The 22,648-nt window shown below is 34.1% G+C and overlaps 1 protein-coding gene across 3 annotated transcripts in view; it reads right to left on the reverse strand.

Annotated features, from left to right (window-relative positions):
* Positions 1 to 22,648, reverse strand: part of LOC149567066 (binding protein) — a 278,549-nt gene that overhangs the window by 159,253 nt on the left and 96,648 nt on the right. For all 3 annotated transcript variants that reach the window (XM_089820295.1, XM_089820294.1, XM_089820296.1), the window contains one exon: positions 6,133 to 6,352. In XM_089820295.1, coding sequence (XP_089676421.1) covers positions 6,133 to 6,352 — 220 coding nt within the window. The remainder of the gene's footprint in view (positions 1 to 6,132; positions 6,353 to 22,648) is intronic.

Genomic DNA, 22,648 nt, shown 5'->3' on the forward strand with positions numbered 1-22,648 from the left:
ATATACATATGGTTATTTATAAACTAAATGGTGATTAACTATAGAGACATGTCTCTTCATGTCTCTTGAAGAGACATGTCTCCTCCTCTCATATTATACATATATGAGATCCAAATCTGCATTTGGAAATTATCAATTACAATGGCAATGAAAGCACACTTGCAGAAACGGTCTTAGTTACTTTAACATGGTATCAGAGCCAACTGCAAATGTAACTGCACATTGGAAAGAATAATTGGGTGCAAACAAAGAAGAAAATGTCTGAGTCTATATGTCTTCATGAGTGATACAAATAAATACTGCATCCACCTCTATGAACAACGTTCAGATGAGTTATACAGTTATTGATGTAGAGAATGAAAATTAATGTATTTTCCAAAAGAGAACTAACATGCACCTGTGAAAGGACAAAATAAATCAATGTTTAAATATCTCCTAGCTCAAGTTGATGCTTTAAGAAAACTAGAGTTATGGTCAACAAAAACATCAAAGCTTTCTTTGTCCAAGGGTTTTGGATTTATTATAAGAAGAGAAAACGGAGCTCTGCAACTTGTGTGTATTGACTAATTGAAATACATTCTGAGATATGGAATCATTCAACAATATAATAGAAAGCCCTTCTTAGATCAAGACTTTAGTACTAAGTATTTACTACTTTTTCTCCTAATTTGTTAAACTTTGTCCCTTGTTTTAGGAGGTTAAGAAATTGCCACAAATTTTTTATGATATTCTTCGCAAAACATTATAAAACAAATGCATAGTTAACAGTTACTGAATTCTGACAATTACCACAAAATAACTCAAAATCTACCAGCCAGATATGTCTAATTCAAATCTTATGATAATCTTGACAGACAACAAAATTGAGGAATTGTATTCCTGTGGATGTAACTCAAGGATTATGCATGGTGAAAGAAGAAAAGAACAAATTGAGAATTACAAATTAGTATTTTATTAAAATTCTGTTCGGGGGTTGATCTGCTATTGAGCCAGGATCAGACATATTCTGCAACTGGTTCTATCGATCCTCTTATCTCCTTCGAGATTAACATCGGAAGGTTGAGACAGGCCAAATATTTAAAAGTCATCTCAAGTGATACATCACACAAATTGAAACGATTATTATTATGAACCAACTGATAGAAATCTTCAGCAGTAAGATATCGATCATATCATCCCTTCTGATGACACGTACAAACTAACACCATAATTGGCTAAGGATGTAATTCTAGTTACCATTGAATAGTTGCATCTCTCTCTAGCCTCATGACTTTTCATGGGTATAAGATGTCATTCAGTAGTCTTCCCAAATTACCGAAGATGATAATATATTCCAGATTGAAATTCCATATCGATATTGGACATTGCAAATCATATATGAACAGCGACCAATACCACATCATTATTACAACTGCAGATTAGGATTCGTGTGAAAGTTCACAGAATTTTTTTAGGAAGAAAATAAGATGACACCATGTGTTTCAACACTATTGTGCATAAATTATATACAGGGGTATTGGAAAGAATAACACAACATTGAGAAGGAACATCTAATCAACGATCTTAAAACAATAAGATATAAGGTTGCATCAATACTAGGAATGATGATTATTGCAAGTTCAAATTAATTGATCTGAATGAATTAACACGTATGGAAGATGGTATCTCATTGAGGGGAAGAGCACAAAGGATGTCTAGCATTTAGCGGTTCATCTTTTTGACGTTTAGCATCTGTTCAAAGACCTATACAACCTTCGATGAGCCCACCAACTCATATATAGTGGATAATAACATAAAGCAAGGTGCCACCATTAATGAAAAGAAAGAATCAATTATTATAACTTTGACATCGAAGAATGTGAGTGAGTGGATTATAGAAAATGGGAAACGGTTGTAATCTGTAATAAAATCTCAATTGTCACAGCAAAGGATGCCAATGTGGATGAAGGCACATGATTATAAAGGTGAGTATGAGGTATGTTATCCTTGATATTATTATTGAATAATATACACATATTTTATTAGATGTTCCTCTACATTATTAAGTTAATGAATACATAATATGCTTTGTATTGAATATTGTAAAATATGTATTTATATATTTATATTTATAAAAAATGATATTTGATAATTCAAAATAAAGTTTGATAACCATAAAAAGGATTCATTATGAGAATACAAAAGGTAAAAATGAAGTATGGTTAAATTTTTGACTTCTATACATCACTATGTGTTATGTTATGTCATTTTATAATCATTTATTTTGTTAGTAATAGACTTAAGTTAGATTACTAACATTCTTATGTGTATTTATACATGATTAAAAGGAATTATGTGCCTTGATCTTTTCTTCCGAGAATTTTATTGCAAGAAGAGTGAGATTAAGATTCAGAGGGAGCCTGACATGTTATTAGAGGCAACCTTGAAAGAGAAGGAGAAGACTGAGGATGTTATTTAGTTGAACTTCAGTGAACTTGATCTTATTGATTAAGAGGAAGTAAACAATGGATTATCTAGTGTTGATAGCATAATTTTTGATAAGGAAATATGTATATATGAAAATAAAGAAAATATATGAAAATTAAAAGTATCAAAGTGGATCAAGTATTGTCTCAAAAATATTATCCTTTGATTACAAGAGATAATTACTTTTTGATTATTATATATCTTTCTTACTTATATTTCTATACATAAAAGCTATTTCAGGAAACTTTGAAAGAGAGGGAGCAGATAAATGATCTGATTCAGTCAATCTTCAGTGATCTCGATCATATTGATTCAGAGGGAGTAAATCATGTTGTGATAGAATCTTCAATGATCGATAAAATATAATAGTCAAGAGAACTAAAATTCATGCAACTATGTGAATGAGCCTACCCCTTGTGTACATCATAAGAAAGTTGTGACTTTAATTAAACTATCTATGAGTCACTCTTTGATAAATGAAACTTGATATATGAGTTGTAGAGTCATTCAAGTGGCACATTCATACTCAATCAAGATATCAGCGTATTGTGGATGAGGTTGTGTTAGTTTCTACTATTAAGCTTAATGAATGTTTGGAGCTTCTATGAATGAAAAAGAGCAAATTGGGACTTAGAAAGAAGTTGTCAAATTTGATGTGATATAAAAGTGTTCAACGATATAAGAGTAGGAATTTTACATTGTGGGGGGAATTATAGACAATGTTTCATTCCCACTTGAACCATCCTTAGAAAAGGAGATATTCCATGATACTCATGGGCAGATAAGTATTTGTATCTTTTACATTTATCTATTCATTTATTTGTAATTCTATACATACTATAAGGGTCATTTGCTTTGATCTTTTCCTTTATGTTTGAGGATATTCTTATAGGAAAAGAAGGTTGGTACTTCAAATATGCTACCAAATATTGTGCAGACTAAATCTAATGATAATAGTTCCAAAGACCCTAATGATCAAGTGTGGCTCTTGATGCAAGAATCTTTGATGATTGAGATTATAAGATCCTTCTACATTAAGGAGTATGACACTTCTCCGAAGGCAATGCTGGAGCTTAGAAGATTGATACTCAGAGGGAGTCTAGAAATCCATGTGGGTGACTGCATGATGTTGATGGGCCTACTCCTACGTATATCATGAGGGAATGATGAGTTTGTCAAGCATCCTTGGGAAAAGAGAGTTTCTGAGGAAGTAACAAGAGGACCTGACATCCCAGGATCAATATTTAGAGGGAGAAATTTTAAGGTGCAATCCCTTATGGATGATATCTTCTCTATGAGGAGAAGTTCTAAAGGGAAATGTTAAATTGAAATATTTCAAAGGTAAAAATTGATATGTTGATTTCAATCTATATCTGGTTATATAATTGTTGGTTCAGATATGTAATGAAAGGTGATGATCTTTCATTATAAACAAAAGGTAATCATTGTAAGGTGACGATCTTACATATGATATGTCTGTTATCATGGTTCTTAGGGCCGGAATCTGCCGGACACCATGATAACAAACAGAAGGTAATCTTTGTAAGGTGATGATCTTACAAATGATAGTCCTGCTATCATGAACATCTCTAGATATTGTTTTCGGGCAATTAGAGATCATGGGTAACAAATCTATTATGTCATCATGGACATCTCTAGACATTGCTTAAGTGCAAGTAGAGATCATGAGTGTGTTATAGGCATCTATAGACATTGCTTAAGTGCAAATAGAGATCATATGTGTATCATGAACATCTCTAGACATTGCTTAAGTGCAAGTAGAGATCATGAATGTGTTATGGGCATCTCTAGACATTGCTTAAGTGCAAGTAGAGATCATGAGTGTGTCATGAACATCTCTAGACATTGCTTAAGTGCAAGCAGAGATCATGAACTACAAATGTGTCATGGACATCTCTAGACATTGCTTAAGTGCAAGTAGAGATCATGAAAATTTTAATCACTATGGACATCTCTAGACATTGCTTATGTGCGAGTAGAGATCATACGAAATACTTTATGTTGCTAAGAGATTTTAATATACATTGTGCTGATTACATAATGATTTTGATTCTAACCTAATGATGTTTTACTTCTCCCTTGCTAAAGAGGGAGTGTTTATGTTTTAGCGTCAATAGAAGTAAAACATTGATTATTTAATCTGTGTCTATGTTTTTCAAATAAATTGTTATTGGTGATTCTTATATATATAATATATATTATATATTATGCATTATATATCTTATATATATAATATATATGATATATGTAATATAATATGTATTATATATATTATGCATTATATATTATTATATAATAATACAATAATATTATATTATATTACATATATGGTTAATATATTAATATTATATATATAAGATGAGATATGCATATAGTTATTTATAAACTAAATGGTGATTAACTATAGAGACATGTCTCTTCATGTCTCTTGAAGAGACATATCTCCTCCTCTCATATTATACATATATGAGATCCAAATCTGCATTTGGAAATCATCAATTACAATGGCAATGAAAGTACATTTGCAGAAACGGTCTTAGTTACTTTAACAGAAGCAAGAGCCTCCTCCAAGAAAATCATTGTGTGTGTGTGTGTGTATGTCTGTACGTATATATATACATACACATAGTTTTTGACCTATTGAACCGAAACAAACCCAAATCCAATTTCAAAATTTTGCTGTTCCGATGAACTGGTTCTTCAAACTCGAACTTGAACCTGAACCCAAACTGGCAACTTAGTTTTAAACCAAAACCTCTTGCATTTTTTTTTGCCCACAAGTTCAACCATTGCCTATTTCTGTAAAACCAAGTTATAATTAAAACTTGAAACAGCTGTAACATAAAACCTAGCCTACAATCATGTATTGAAGATACATTTGATGAAAAAGGCCTAAAATAGCATGTTTCAGTTTTCTGTGTTGTTTTCAGTGGAAAACCAGAAAATTTTGATCAGACTTTGATTTATTCAAAAGATGCAGTTCTTTTGAAGGTAAATATTTCTAAATCTGACAATTCATGATTTTTTATGATTAATATCCATTGATCTGTGACCTACCATATAGATATATCTCTTAGGATATTAATTTGTGACCTATCATCAAGATAGCTATTGCACATATGCTAAATCATATATCCTCTCTTTCAATCAAACTTTATGCTTGGAATTCAAGTCATCCATTGACATTTGTAGACAAATTCAACAAGATATTGACATTATGTATTCAAATTTCATATAGAGAGATTTTGGGATACATCTTACAATGGTGCAGTCTTCCTTCCTGAGCTCCTCCCTAATGTCACTATTTTTCCCTCTGTTGAAAGAATCTCTTGCTGAGACCTCGGAAAATCTCTCACAATAGACAAGTTTAAGATATGTCATCACATATTTGTCAAATGTACAATATGGTGGTGTCTAGTACATCCTTGTGTAGTGAAGTTTGTTAGAATGTATGAAACTGTGCTGCCTTTAGTTTAGTTGTGACTGCATATCATTTGTGTAGATTACTATCGTACCATATGAAAATTGATTCTAAAATATGTGCCTTATCACTGCAAATCATGAGAATCATTTCTCTAACTCATGGAACTGACTGAAATAACAAAGCCAAAACAATAGTATATGTTAGTTTTGTTAAAACCACACCTGAGATCATATCCTTTTGTTAAATTTGATATCTCGCCCATTCTTGTTGACATACCAAGGCCATCCATTAAGAGTTGAAGGCCACCGATACTTTTGAAGTAATTCTGTGCACGTGGATTTGCACTCAAAGCTGTTTTTAGAGTTCTTAATGTCAATTGCTCTAGGGGCATTTCCATAATTTGATTCTTTAGCTGTGATCTCCTTAAAACTCGTAAAAGCTCTGCAAGATATTAATAAAATATATTACATTATCAACCCACTAAGATGCATAACATATACAAATTAAAAAACAAATGATATTCCAAAACTGTCTCAACTTTTGTGTGTTATACAGAATATTTTAGAACATCCACTGAAACAAATCCTTAAACTGTTGCTATATTATGTTATATCCATACATCCAACATATTTATTGCAGAAAATATAGATATATATATAGATAGAATGGTTGTTCTTGTTATTATTATAAATGGAAATCTGAGCTAAAGGCAAGAGAGATAGTGAGTAAAAAGTAAAATATAGCAATTAAATCAATACAGGCAGCCCAAGATTGCATATGGCACCAATGATAACATAAAAGCACAAGAAAGAAAAATTAATATACAAATATACATTAAAACCTGCTATAATCTTATTTCAAGTTTCAGTATAATTTTAAGTGAAAAGAGAAACACTGGGCACTGCCATTTGAATTTCACCAGAAACCATTAAATCAATTTAACCCAGTCTAAATCATTTCCTTCTAGTATGATGCAGTAAACTGGTACAAATTAGTGAACAAGCAACTCATAAGTAAATTGCCAATAAACTAGCCAACCTAAAAACACAAACTTCTTATTCAACTTTGCATTTTTGCTTTTGTCATTAACAAATGATCCCTCTTGCCTGAATTTAGTTAACACTAAGGAGTTATTACATTTTCTGCCAAAGTCATCTGTAAGACAAATGAACCCCCATCAATCACAAACACTGCAAATATTTTCTAAGACGTTTCATGTCACTTTATCCACTTTGAAAACCCTGCAAAATGTGAGAGACCAATGGTTCTCGAAACTTTGGTTTTGTTTTTCCAGCATCAGATAAATAAGGAGTTCCTTTTTGGAATACTTTTAGTTAATAGTGTTGGGTGGATATTTTGCAACTAAGAGTTTTGGGTAAAATCCAGTCACAAAATAGGATGACCAGCCACAGTGTGTGAGACAAAGTCTCTCCTACCTTAAAGGGAAGGCTCCCCCTTCTCACCGTTCCTTGGATCAACTCAAGGTAAGAAGGAAGTTGAGAGATTTTGTAAGGGGTGTTACCAATATTCGTTCCTCTTAATCTTCGAAAAAGAATCCACTTCCCCGTGGAGTGAGTAATGGGCAAGATGAAATCTCTATCTACACTTCTATCTATTAGCTGGAAACGATGATACTGATAAACTAACACCAACTCGAAGGCTGATTGAAAGCGTACAGGTTTGGCTCTAAGTCTTATTTGTTTAATTTATAATAAAAATCACTACCATTGGGGTGCAAAGACTTCCATAAGTAGGGAAATTCTAACTATCTTTCGTGAATTTGAGACAACAATACAAGCTACAGTCAAAGCTTGTAGTCTATGTATTACCACAACCGCTCCTAGTCAAAGCTTCGGCTCCGATTGCTTCTTAACTCACTACGCTCTATTATTGAACACACAATAATAACATGAATCAAAGACAATAGGCACAAATTACAATCAAAGCTTCTAATTTGCTCTATCCCAATTGCTTCCAGTCAAAGCTTTGAATCCAATTGCTTCTTTTATTCACTTTTCCCCCAAATTTGTACTATACAATCAAATTTATGCCTACACAAATGTGGCAGAGCTTTCTTGCATACAACAAAAGATGATTTTTACAATGAGAGAGCACTCCTTTATATAGGCAAAGGAGTTGAGAAAAAAGAGGAGAAAAAAGTGGGAGCAACTCAACCAACTTTGACCTGGTCTAACTAACAAGAGAAATTATTGGATTGCATGGCATTACACATGTAAGTCGTATTACATGTAATTACACATTTTCATGTAATACGTCATCTTCAATTACACAGATGAAAGAAGAAGAAGAAAGAATAAAAAAAATTGAAACAATCGTAGGAATTGTTTTAGAGAACCTTGAACATGGCGATGCAATCCTAGATGATAACAAGATCAAGAGTTCCTATTTTTCGTGGCACTAAATTCACCTTGATAACCATGGTGTTACATCTTTTAATAGCCTCTGACTCTCTTTGATGAATTATCCGTTATCATTTGAAAACTTGATGTGATCAAGTTTTTCTCGCTCAAGTTGTCATGAATTCTCCTTTGTAGATTGGCACATTCTGGAGTCTTTGACACTTTCAACACCTTCTCAATGGTGTTTGGATGTAAACTCGAAAAAACTTTCCATCAATACCTTTAACTCTCTCTTTTTTGAAACAATGTGCTTGGCACATTCCATCACGAACTCCAGTTTTCAGACAACCATTGGGTAAATGGAGACCAAAAGAACTACCACTTTTTTGATTTGAAGCATGCCATCTTTACTAGATGTCTTCATTCTTCATAGAAATCCTGGCATATCTTGACTTGCTACAAAAAGAAAGTTTCAATGGGATTGAATCCATCGTTGGAATATATGGATTCTGACTCCATGAGAATATTGGCAAAATGGATCTCTAAGGAACAGTATATTCAGAGTATTGATTAGATACTCATGGAACATATGCAATGAATTGGATGTGATATGGAAAGTACATGTGAAGGGCTAAGATGGGACTTAGGAAGATGGATGGCATGTAAATGTATATGGGAAAAGGATAAGATTCATGTAATCGCAAATAGAGGGTGAGATTACATGTACGTGCATGTAATTGCGCATGAAAGGAATGGATGCAATGTGCCTTGACATGGAAAGACGAATATGGAATGAAACGATGCACTTGCACAAAGAGGTGGAAGGTTGAGTAAAGTGAAACGTGCTCAAGTTCTTGAGATTTTTTCAAAATGACAAAAAATCGAAATGCAAACAAACAAAACACAAAAACAAACACAAAAGAAAAACATACCTTTGGCAAAAGACTCAAACATGTCAACAAGCAAGCTACTTCAATATGCAAACTCGAATTTGGAAATTGGGAAATAAGCGAAAAACATGGAAATGAGACTTTTCATCATTTTTAAAGAAAAAATGCACTTTTCATGGTATATATTTGGACAAATGTGCAATAACAAGCCATAATATGCATGCAAATAGCAAGATACGCATGAATTCATGAGCAAGTTTGGAAATGTCCACTTACTTGGAGATCAAAAAGCCAAAATAGCAAGATTCGTAGACTTTGAAGACCAATCCTCCTCCAAATCCGGATTCTCAAACAATAATTTGACTTCTCCTGTACTTCAATTCAACAAATATTAATGAGCAATGAAGAGTTGAATTTGACATGAAAATGCCAAATACATGGTCTCCAAAGGTAATAACATGCATTCAAACTCAGAAACAACCCCTATTGATCCAAAGGTATGGGCTGGAAATGCCATTTTTTGAGTTTTTTGGACAAAAACGTGCTCTTTTCATGCAAAAATCTAGATCATTTTTGCAAAAACGTGGTTTAAAAATGCATGTAAATTGATCGTTTTTGGCATGGATATGCAAAACGACTTCCCCAAATGCTAATGCATGGATACAAATGCAAAAAACGTGGCTTCAAAGCGCATAAAAATTGATAAAAAAACACCCAATTTTCTGGGCGTTTTTAGCAAAAACGTGACTCATAGAGGGCATGAAATGAAGCTTTTTTGAAATATAAAGGCAAAAATATGTTCTTCAATAGCATATATATGTATTGAAACCTCAAAACAACTTCTATTTGAGCCAAAAAGTGATCAAAATTGCCACATATCTGGGCGTTTTTACCAGAAACGTAGCTCAAAAATGCATGTATTTGAGTCATTTTTGTCTTGAATATTCAAAATCATGACCCCCAAATGCATGCATATGCATTAAAATAATCAAAAAGCACCAGAATGTTTAAAGGTTAAGGGTTTATAATGGCTGGATTATGTGCAGCGTGGAGAGGAGGAAGGTTGGTACAAGTAGTTGTGGACAAGTTAAGCGTGAGCTCAGACAGAGATAGGATAAGTTAGTTCTGTTTGCCTTTTGTGCTTTGAAATTTATTTTATGCTTTATAAATTTTAGCACAGTCCATCACAGATTTGTCTTGGGATCACTCAACCTTTCTAAAAAAATGTTCTCAGAGGTTGCAAAGTGTTTAAACTAAGTAGTCAGCAGTTCACAGGAACCCAATACATTTCATACGGAAACCTGAACTAAGGTGCAAGGGATTTTCCAAAGAATCCTTTAACATAGCAGCTGCAGATCAAAGAGCCAACTAAAGCCAAAGCCGTGAACTTGCCAGCCTTGAGAAAAAACTATACTGTTAATAATTGAGAGCCACGATGAGTAACTTATCCATCAGCCGAAAGCAACAAGGGGATGCATAGTAGTATGGAAAAGGGCACAGGTACCACTGTAGGAGATGCCAATTTTTCTTGAGACCCTTGGTATAGTTCCTCTTCATTCGACATCCATGCATACAAAGACAAAACGTATAAAGAAAATCACCCATAATTAAAATACTACGTTCACTGCCACCCTTAAAAATAATCAAAAAGCACCAGAATGTTTAAAGGTTAAGGGTTTTTAAATGGCTGGATTATGTGCAGCATGGAGAGGAGGAAGGTTGGTACAAGTAGTTGTGGACAGTATGTGTGAGCTCAGACAGAAATAGGATAAGTTAGTCCAGTTTGCCTTTTGTGCTTTCCAATTTATTTTATGTTTTATAAATTTTAGCACAGTCCATCACAGATTTGTCTTGGGATCACTCAACCTTTATATAAAAATGTTCTCAGAGGTTGCAAAGTGTTTAAACTAAGTACTCAGCAGTTCACAAGAACCCAATACATTTTATACGGAAACCTGAACTAAGGTGCAAGAAGAGATTATCCAAAGAATCCTTTAACATAACAGCTGCAGATCAAAGAGCCTATGGACCATCACAATCAAGTTAAGAAAGTCGAATAAACAAAAGGCATACCACAAACTCAAATAAGGTACAGTATGTGGTATTTGTCATGTCTGCTTTCCAGAATTAGATCCACGGACAAGTCACAAGACCTCTAATTTGTCCCCTTTTCCCATATGTTAAAGGCTAGAGTCAGCGAAATAAAATAATATATGTGGGCCTGACCACTTGAGCTCCTCTGTAATATATAAAAAAATGTTTTTCACACTTCAAAAAATGTAACTCAAATAGGGGCCATTGAATTTAGAATAAAAAGAATATTTTAAATACTTAAGGGAAAAAGAAAAATAAATAAAAGGGCCCAAAGTAAAGCACTTATAAAAGAGAAATCAAAGCTTGCATCAAAGCATCTGATTTTGTTGTTTCAGTAATCCTTCCAACTTAGTGTGGAAGATCTAAAGAACAAAAATCCTGTTATACTATAGAGATAGTTCCACGCAGAAATCAAAACTATGCTAAATTCTTGGAAATTATTTTGAGGATTTGAAGTAATTTTTCAATTTGCTACTATGTCACTGTAGTGTTACTACAATACATGTGTGCCGATTATTTAAAATGTGCCTTTATTTAATGTTCCAGCCCTCGTAATGGTTGCAACCAGCACTTACATCATTATTTCCAGGCATATTCAATGGTGTGCCTAGGTTCAAATGTTTCTGTTGCGAACTATTTCAGTCACTGGATCTGCTATTTGGTGATTTCCAGCCTTTAACTTCACTCCTAGTGCTCCCATACAACTTTTGTCACTTTATTTGACAATGCTTTTGGTGCAATTTACCATTTGCTGCTGATTGACAAAGCTCTTCAGCAATATCGCCATATAAACCATCCACTCCCCAAGTTCAGATATTGCGATACCCATTACTGAACTACATACAGTACAATGCAGAGACAGATCAAAAAATAAACCCGCACATACCCAAAAAATATGATTTTTGCAGCTATACTGGATGCTGCACAATACAGGTTTTGAAATTTTAACCCAAATCTTGCTAAAATCTAGGGGTAGGAAAGGAAATAGGATTTTAGTAAAGGGTGTTCCTTTAAAGTGTATGTGCGTGCACACTACTACTTTTGCATCGAATTCCCTAAATCATTATGTTCCTGCCCCACCTTTCACTTCTAGGTCTCAATCTGTAGCTATCGAATCTATGGCTAGATTTGGCTAGATTTTCATCACATACTCTGGTGATAAAGTTGTAGCATTGTTGCATTGCCACCAAGATTCAAACCTTGTTGGGCTACTGTGATTGCAAGATTGTGCCTCTGTTGATCTAGTATGCTCGCAAGTTCTGAATCATTGCGAGTTCATGTCAATGATTCCACGGGTATTTGTGCATGTACCAAGCCCTCACTAAGCGAGTGTTCTTTTGGGCTCTATGCCCTAACTGGATGTACAGTTCTGCAGCTTCTGAGACTTAAATCAGACTTCAAGATCAGAACTGAGTTAGCCTTAGAATGAACCTTGATACAATTCATATGTTCAGGTCTATATAGGCGGATATATATGGCAACTGCAGATCCTGATTGTATTCACAAACTTGAGTGATGAAAATGCTGCTATGAACCTGTGGGAATACGAATGCTTGAAGATCAGACTCTATGTTTTCTGTGTGTCTCCAAACTACACTCATAACCCGCCTATCATATTCTCCTAGAGGGTATGTCCCTTAAGGGACATAACCCTTGGCTAATAATTAATTATCCCTAAGTCGGCGACCATAATGCAAATGTTAGTTAGGTCTAACTAAGATTAGTCAAGGAGAAACTAAAATATTTACCTCCAGAATGCCGGCACCTACAGAGCATATATAAATTATTACAAATGTCATTCACTGAGAATATATAAGCAGAAGAGCCAGGTACGATCTGCACCATTCGACCTGTGGATTATCTAGGTTAGATTCTTAACACTCCCTCTTACCCTGATAATCCTATAGAGAGATATCATATCTAGCAACATCAATAAAGATGTTAAGTAAGAATTAATACTCTATATCTGTCTATCTCTTCTTAGTACGTAGTATCATAGAACACATGATACAAAGTCATATTACTAAACCTGTGATATGACAAATCATTGTTACTAGTGATAAGACACATGTTGTGACTCATAGATAGTGGTATTTCTAAATCACAACTAGATCCTAAATTTAAGATCTACCAGAATACAGGATAAACCTGAAGAATTTCTAGAATTCTTCCTTTATCCAATTTGTGACCCATGAACATAGCAATCTAAAATTATCCTGGATCTTACAGTAAAATCTACTATTAGGACATTATCTAAGAGATCGTCACCTCTCATAATGCCTTTTGCACAAGTATTCATTATTTCAGAGATCGTCACCTCTTAAATAATGATTACATATGGTGGAGCCCATAACAGTCAATAGCCTGACAAAATAAAATTTATTATTTTATTAATAATCAAAGAGTACAAATGAATTATAACTCAACCATACCAAGTCTCTTTCTGAAATGTTCTATCTTTACTCTAGATAGAGGTTTGGTGAGTATATTTGCAGTACAAATGTATTCCAATTTAACAGAATTCCTGTCTACCATATCTCTTACATAATGGTAAAGAATTTCAATATGCTTGGATCTATCATGGAAAACTGGATTCACTGAGAGCTTGATGGAACTCTGATTATCACAATGAATGATTCTAGGATTCATCGCTTGCCCAAATAATCCCACAAGTAACTTCCTCGGCCATACTGCTCCTTGAGAGGCCATTGCTGTTGCAATGTATTCATCTTCTGTGGAGCTCTGAGCTACTGAAGACTGCTTTCTGCATATCCATGAAATCATAGCTGATCCTAAACTGAAACAGCATCCTGAAGTGCTTTTCCTCTCTTTAACACTTCCAACCAAATCTGAATCAATGAATCCATGCAAGTCTAAAGCAACTTTATCATATTTAAGTCCATAATTAAGAGTGCCTTGTAGGTATCTCATAATGTGTTTAACAGCAACTAGGTGAATCTCCTTAGGTTCACACATAAGCTGACTTAAGGCATGAACAGCATAGTAATATCAAGTCTTGTATTTACTAGGTACATCAGGGACCCAATCATCTGCCTGTAAAGAGTAGAATCTATTGGAGGTGATTCTGCAGCTGCTTCTTTAAGTTTATGCAAATTGGTCTCCATTGGAGAAGACATAGACTTGCAATTCCATATTCCAAATTTCTTCAAAATATTTTAAGTGTACTTTCCTTGATTCAGTATGATACTATCAGCATTCTGTTGTACTTCCAATCCTAGGAAGTAATGAAGAAGACCCAAGTCTTTCATCTCGAATTCTTTGGTTAAATCTTTCTTGCACTAATCTATAAGATGATCATCACCTATGATTAATAAATCATCAACATATAATATCAATATTACCATACCATCTTTATCTCTTTTATAATATAAGTTTGGATCGGCTTCATTCTTAGAGAATCCTAAACCGTTAAGATATTTATCAATCCTTTCATACCAAGCCTTGGGAGCCTATTTAAGCCCATAAAGAGCTTTCTTGAGTCTGCATACAAACGCGTTAGGATCATGGGTTTTGAATCCTTCTGGTTGCTCCAGATAGACTTCTTCTGAAACCTTTCCATTGAGAAATGTTGACTTTACATCCATCTGATGTACCTTCCATCCCTTAGATGCGGCAATTGCTAAGACAGCTCGAATGGTAGTATATCTGGCAACAGGAGCAAAGGTTTCTTCATAATCAATCCCTTCTTTCTGAGAATAACCTCTGGCTACAAATCTGGCTTTATATTTCTCAATACTCCCATCAGCTGCATGCTTCATCTCGAATGTCCATTTGGAAGAAACAATGGACTTTCCTTTTGGTCTTGGAACTATTTCCCAAACATCATTTTTCATAATTGATTGATATTCTTCTATCATTGCTTCTTTCCAAGCCAGATGTTTAATAGCATCAGAAGGATTGGTTGGCTCTGTCTTGGATAAATCAATCATATTTCTTGTATAACCAGAGAATCTTTTAGGTCTTTTACTTTCTCTAACTGATCCTGAGATGCAGCAAAATCTTGAGCTGCTTCAACTGTTTTTATGACCCAAAGTGGTCTTTTGTTTGAATTTTCCTCAATGTTCATATTTTCATTTTCGACCTCTTCTAGGTTCTCCCTCTGAGATTTAGATTCACTAATTCTTTCAGAATTTGATAAAGGAGAAGGTTCATTGGAACTTAAGGCTCTTTTGAATGCAAGATCTTCCTCAAAAATTACATCTCTACTAGTTCAATAGTTTTTTTTCCAGGTATGAAAATTCTATATACTTTAGAAGTTTCACTATACCCTATAAGAATACCTTTCTTCCCAGATGATTCTAATTTGGTTCTCTTTTCCTTTGGAACATGAATGTATACAGGACATCCAAAGATTTTGAGATGACTTATATTAGGTTTTATTTTAGTAAATACTACTTCAGGGGTCTTATCTTTAAGATAGGAGTGAGGGCTTCTGTTTTGAATGTATACAGCAATACAAGAGGCTTCTACCCAAAGATAGTATTCTAGATTTTGGTCAAAAATCATAGCCCTAGCAGCTTTCTATAATTGTCATGTTTTTCCTTTCAGCTTCCCCGTTTTGTTCAGGGTTATAAGGAATAGTATACTCCCTCTTGATCCCTGATTCTTTACAATAAAATTTAAACAAGTCTGAGGTATATTCTCCTCCATTATCTGTTCTAAGGGTTTTAATTTTATGTCCTGAAAAATTTTCAGTTAATGCTTTGAATTCTTTAAATCTTTGTAAGATTTCTTATGATTCTTTGCATTTTAAAAATTAAATCCATGTTTTCCTAGAGAAGTCATCTATGAACAAGACATAATACCAGAATCCTCCACGGGAGGGAACGGACATGGGTCCACATAAATCTAAATGAATTAATTCTAGTACATTATTTGTTTTTCTAGTACTATCATGAAAAGGACTTCTAGTACTTTTACCCAGGGCACACCCTTTGCAAATATTAGAGTGATCTTTGTTTAATTTTGGTAATCCGGTGACCATCTTTTCCATAGTAGATAGGGTTTTAAAGTTTAGGTGCCCTAATCTTCTGTGCCATATTTTGTTTGAATCTTTAGCTTCGTGAACTAGGGCTTGAATGGATCGACTGAATTCTATATTCAATTCATACAAATATCCCTTTCTTTGACCAATTAATTTAGCTTTCTTGATGGAAGAGTTTTTAGCCCAAGTTAATACTTTGCCATCTACAAACGCCACATTGTGTCCATCATTTTCAAGTGTTGTTATAGAGATTAGGTTTCTTTTAATCCCTGGTACATAGAGTACAACTTTAAGAAGAAGAGTATTTCCTGTTTTTAGTTTCAAAGTGCAGTTTCCAATTCCTTCAACTGAGTGTGCAAAGTTATCACCAATAGTAACTTCACTGTTAACTTTCTCTGCTAAGGAATCTAGGGTTTCTTTGTATCCAGTTATATGCCTGGAAGATCCACTATCTATTGCCCATGCCTTATTTGAGATTTCATTTGATAAAGAGGAATACAAAACACAATTCTCCAGATCATAAGTTTCTTCTTCTCTAACAACATTTGTACAATTTGCCTATTGTTTGGAGTTTTCTGGACAATTAGATCTATAGTGTCCAAATTTTTCACATTTGAAACACTTTATTTTAGATAGATCTTTCTTGGGCTTTCCATTCTTCTGATTTCCCCCTTTCTTCTTTAAGTTCTTTTTCTTGCCTTTATAGGAGTTTGCATTAAGAACGTGAAGTTCTTCATCTTCTACTTTTGGTTTTCCTCCTTTCTGTAGCTTTCTTGACTCTTCTTGAAGACAACCATTCTTGAGCTTGTTAAAGTCCGGAAGTTCATCTCTAGCACTTATTCCTTGTGCAAAAGTTTCCCATGATTCTGACAAACCATCTATGGCCATGAGCATTAGTTCGGTGTCATTAATGATGGTTCTTATGCTTGACAATTCATCTCTAATACCAGCAACTCTTAGGAAATAAGAGTTTATTAATTCTCCTTTCTTTATTTAGATGTGATTCAATTGTCTTTTTAATGCAAGGACCCTAGTTGCATTATTTATTTCAAATGCATTCCGTAATATGTTCATCATATCGTAGGCAGTTTGGTGTTTCGTAAGCATAGATACGATATCATTCTTAACACCATCCAAAATGATTTGAATGGCTTTTCTATTTCCATTGGTCCACATGGATTTGTGAGGTTCAACTAGTGGCTGTTTGGATGCTCCATCAACAAATTGTTTAACATTATTTTCTTCTAAAATCATCAGTATTCTAAATTTCCATGCTTCAAAGTGTTCCTTTCCATTGAATCTGTCCTCAAGCCTTATTGTATATGCCATTGGAAGACAACTATTGAATATAAACAGGTCTGATAATTGAAAATCTGCAGAGCCCTATATCTGATAACAAGGCTCTAATACCATGTACAGTTCTGTAGATTCTTAGACTTAAATCAGACTTCAAGATCAGAACCGAGCTAGGCTTAGAATGAACCTTGATACAATTCGTATGTTCAGGTCTATATAGGCGGATATATATGACAACTGCAGATACTGATTGTATTCACAAACTTGAGTGATGAAAATGCTACTATGAACCCGTGGGAATACGAATGCTTGAAGATCACACTGTATGTTTTCTGTGTCTCTCCAAACTACATTCATAACCTACCTATTATATTCTCCTAGAGGGTATGTCCCTTAAGGGACATAACCCTCGGCTAATAATTAATTATCCCTAAGCTGGCGACCATAATGCAAATGTTAGTTAGGTCTAACTAAGATTAGTCAAGGACAAACTAAATATTTACCTCCAGATCGCCAGCACCTAGAGAGCATATATAAATTATTACAAATGCCATTCATTGAGAATATATAAGGAGACGAGCCAAGTACGATCTGCACCATTAGACCTGTGGATTATCTAGGTTAGATTCTTAACACTAGAGTGGTGTGCTCATGAACCCTGCATCCTAGCTATCATGGACATGAACTCTGTGCCCTTGTATGGCCAACATGCTCATGGGTTTGGGTTGTTCTGTTGTGAATTCATATCGAGCATTAGTTCCATAATTGTGGCCTCATCTAGTACATGCCATGCTAAAATCTTTGCATTTAATGAATCAAAAAATATTAAAATTGGTTTAACATAAATTAATATTAAATAAAATAACTATTACTAAAAAATAATAATTAAATATTTTAACATTGTGATCTGCTAAAATTAAAATAAAATAAACTAAAATATTAGATGTGTATGTGTATGTGCATACACATACCCATACCCTGCCTCTCCCGCAACACCCACATGTGCACACACAATCATTTTGTAAGGCACACCCAAAATGTACACAACAACAAAAAAAAATTCATGGACGCATGACCCTAAACCAAGATCCCTACCAAAACTAGTCCCTTTGTTAACCAATGCTGACTCTACTATGGGATTATTTCCCCATTCATACAATTTTCTCATAAAAGCCTTTGTAAATACTTAAAAAAAGGCAAAGGAGTCAAATGGAATTAAAGAAGAGGAAGCAGCAAATAACCCTTACAATCTAAGAGCTGCGAGGTGATAGTCTGAATGACCTATACAACCTTGTGAAACATGGAAACAACCTCCAAGCATGGGACTTAAAATGTGAGGTTGAGTCTTTGAAGAAGGATGGCTTTCTTTACAAACAAGGTGCACCTGATATTCCTAACTTTTGAGGGAAAGGGAAGAAGGATATGCGGAAAGGGAATGGGGTTGATGCACCAGAATTGATCTAGCGTTGCTCTTTGCCTATGACAGCACTTAATACCAACAAAATCCTTAATATGCATAGCTCTTAAATCCAATTCTATCCCAAGAACAAACATGAATTATAGATGCAAGAAAAGGCATCCACAAAACAATTACTAGGAAGGTCTAACGCAATATATAAGCTAAATATAAAAAAGGAAATCATTTAATACAAGGCAAGGAAATACTCTAGATAGTTGATTGTTTGAAGAGGCAAAAGAAAATATTTTTATTCACACAAGGCAAAAGGAAATTACAACTACAAAGCCTAACCTACTACATAGAATCGGAGAACCTAGAAGATATGTACAAACTTTGTCTTTATAGATCAAGCATAGCTCTTGTTAGACATGGAATTCAAACCCTCAACTAAGGTTGAGCCTATAAAATAGATGACCAAGAGAGAAGATCAGAGACATGATCTCAAAACATTTGAAATGACAAAAAGGACTGAAAATTGATCGCTCTACATTAAAAAAAAAATCACCTACAATGAACAAGGCCACCTCTCCAACTTGAAGCAGTAAGTATGTCTTCAAAAGTCTTCATATTTAAAGAATTGTACATTTGATTTGAACAAAAAAATTCAAGTTGCATCTGCAATAGAATATGGCATTATGAGAGTGGATCAAATGTCGAAAAATAGAGAAAGAGTGATTGAAAAGTAGGCAATATTCATGGATACTTCCATCAACATTAAGGAGAAAAATCCTAGATGCAAAAACCCTATGGCAGTTAGTTGAACATGGACACCCGTGGCCCAAATCCACATATCTTCATCAAAAAGAACCTTCACAATCATTCTAATCAACTAAACAATCAATCTAGATCCCATCGCACTATTATAGACCATTAGGAAACCATGGTGGTCCCATTGACTGTTGATATTCAAATACTAAGACACTACCTCACCGGTTAGAAAAGGTCAACGACCTCGGCCAACGAAATCAAAACATGTGGCCCACAAGCCCTACTTGCTTATTTGCTTCACTTTTTAAGCACCTTTCATTGTTTTGTGGTCAAAATGTTTTGACTAGAATGCACCTTTGCGAAACAGCAAAAAAATTGGCATTAAACCCTTATTGCTATTTTGCAGAAGGCAAACAATCGGGCCCACCATGCCTTTGCGAAACAGCAAATAAACCTTCCCTTCTCTATGTTTTAGTCAAAAAAGATTGACATGTTTGTATCCTTGAGAAATGGAAAAAGCCATTAGTATAAGCTTGGAACCACCATTTCATTTGGTTTCCTTTCGTTGTTTCCCAATCAATGAATATTGACCCAAATACATCTTTGCAAAAAAAATAGCGACAAACTTCTTTCCTTTAACTGTCATTAACCAACCATCCACGTGGCAGCATTTCGCAAAAAATAAAATTGGACCTCAACAAGCCCTTTGCAAAATGGAAAAGGTCATTGTCTTAACTACCTACTTCAAGATGTGTCCTCAATTCGTCGTTCCATAGTCACAGATGTTGATCTTTTTGCATCCTTACAAAACAGTGACAAGCCAATATCTATTTTTGTGGACCCTACCACTCGATTTTAAAAACCCTCTTTTCAATTTCGCAAAAAAAGAAAGGGTGTATCACCCCTCTACGAAATGGCAAAAAAACATAGTCTTCAAGTTGTACACCCCACCATCAATATTTGCCTTTTTCATTTTCCAGTCAATGATAATTGACCAAAATATGCTTTTGTGAAATGACGACAAGCCACCAACTTAAATGATTTTTTTTTTTAAATTGCTTGTAAAACTAGGAAGTTGGTTCAAACAAGGGGTTGAGCAATTTGACAATGGAAAAATCGATGGGTACCTTAACTGATTATGACTGACAACAACTGGTCAGCTACAAAAATTAAATAAACTGAATGCCCCTTCAAAAAAATTGGGGTTTACAAAGGGTTTTAAGACTTAGAGAAATCTGAAAGTTTTTAAGTTTGGTAAGTAAAGTTTTGCATCTCTAAGAAATTGTGCAATTGAACCATGTGATGGAAATTTAACCTAAAGGGTTAATAGTGATAGAAAAGTCAATTGTCCCTTGTGTTGGTTCCCAAAACCACAGATTGGAAATCCAAGAGCTTTGCCAATTCTCTAATAGGATTATTCAATCAATTTTGGCCAAGGAACAGGAATAACCTTTGGATTTAATTCCCCTGCACTTTAGGCTTCACTAAACCTAGGTGGGTGAACCTTCTGCAAACCCTTATGACTTGTTTCAAAGCTTTTCCATAGCAAATTCAAATCTTGTCATTTCTTAAGTTGGCAAAAATTATTAAACTCAATCAAAATAAAGTTATATGAATGCTTTGCTATTTTTACTTGTCAAATGAATATTATTTAAATAAAAAGAATAGTGTTTATAAGTTATGAATATGACAGAATACTGAACTTCAAGACCTCAGACATCAACACACTTTATCCTATCTTGGGTAAATAGCATCAAACTTTCTCCAGATCCTTATATACAACCCTGAGAGACTATGCTTATACCATCCACTACTTTATAGCTGAAACTTCAATTGGCAACACAAACTTTAGTCTAATTGAATTTAATTTCTTTGAAAAAACAAGTAGAAAAAATCTACATAGACAACATTTCATACGTAAATCTTGATAATCAAAGACTCGTATTCAAATCAACTTCTTTATTGTTAGTAGCAATTGATTTTAAAATCAATAATCACAGGGGATAAATCTGAAAAATACTTTGAACTTCAATTTTCAAGATTAATAAAGAAAAACAGGGTGCTTGCATTAAATCTAAGAAATAAGTACAGATAGTATGTGCTTCATTTACAATATTCAATCCACAAAGATTGCATTAAACATCTACTCCTTTTCTCTTTTATCTGTTGTGCTTCTATTGTTCTTACTGCTTGCTTCACTGCTTATTTCTTTTTCTATTTGTTAGTAATGCGATATATATTTAAATCTCGTTTACTCAGAGGGTGCGACTTTTCAAACCGAAAAGTCCTATCTTTTATTTATCAATTGTTTATTCTTAATTGATGTATGGAATAATTTGTGGTTTTATTAAACAAGCCCTTTTAGGAGATTTAATTAACATGTTTTCGAACACCGTGGGCATCATGCTGATTTATCAAAATTATTTTTGGTTATTGATCAACCCCATTCTGCCATGAACAATCCATCATTTTGTCTTTCAGCAAACACGCACTCGATATTTTTCTCAAGGCTCCTTATTATTCCAATGTTTTTCTCTTTATATCCAATATTTTGTGACGTGGGCGTACACATCACCCGATGACCTTAAGGAACCATGAAAACCTCATACATATTGCCATATGTATCAATGATTGTCCTTCATCATGTCATTTCTTTTATGCTAATTCCGGACAGAAACCAAGACTTCATATTAACAACTTATATAATTGATCATTCTCTAGAATCTGACTTATTCATTATGATCAAAATGTCAAGCATCTTCATTATATTCGTTATAACTTCAGACATTGTTTCTTACACATTAAAGACTCCTCCGGGTATAGCACTGGCTTCTCATACCTTTGACATTGATGATGCTGACATTTATAGTTTTGTTATTGATCATGAAATCCTTATACATCAACGACAATACTTCATCAAGTCTT

This window comes from Cupressus sempervirens, chromosome 3 (genome assembly GCF_028749045.1).
Source record: "Cupressus sempervirens isolate cs-2001-9-10 chromosome 3, ASM2874904v1, whole genome shotgun sequence".
NCBI lineage: Eukaryota > Viridiplantae > Streptophyta > Pinopsida > Cupressales > Cupressaceae > Cupressus > Cupressus sempervirens.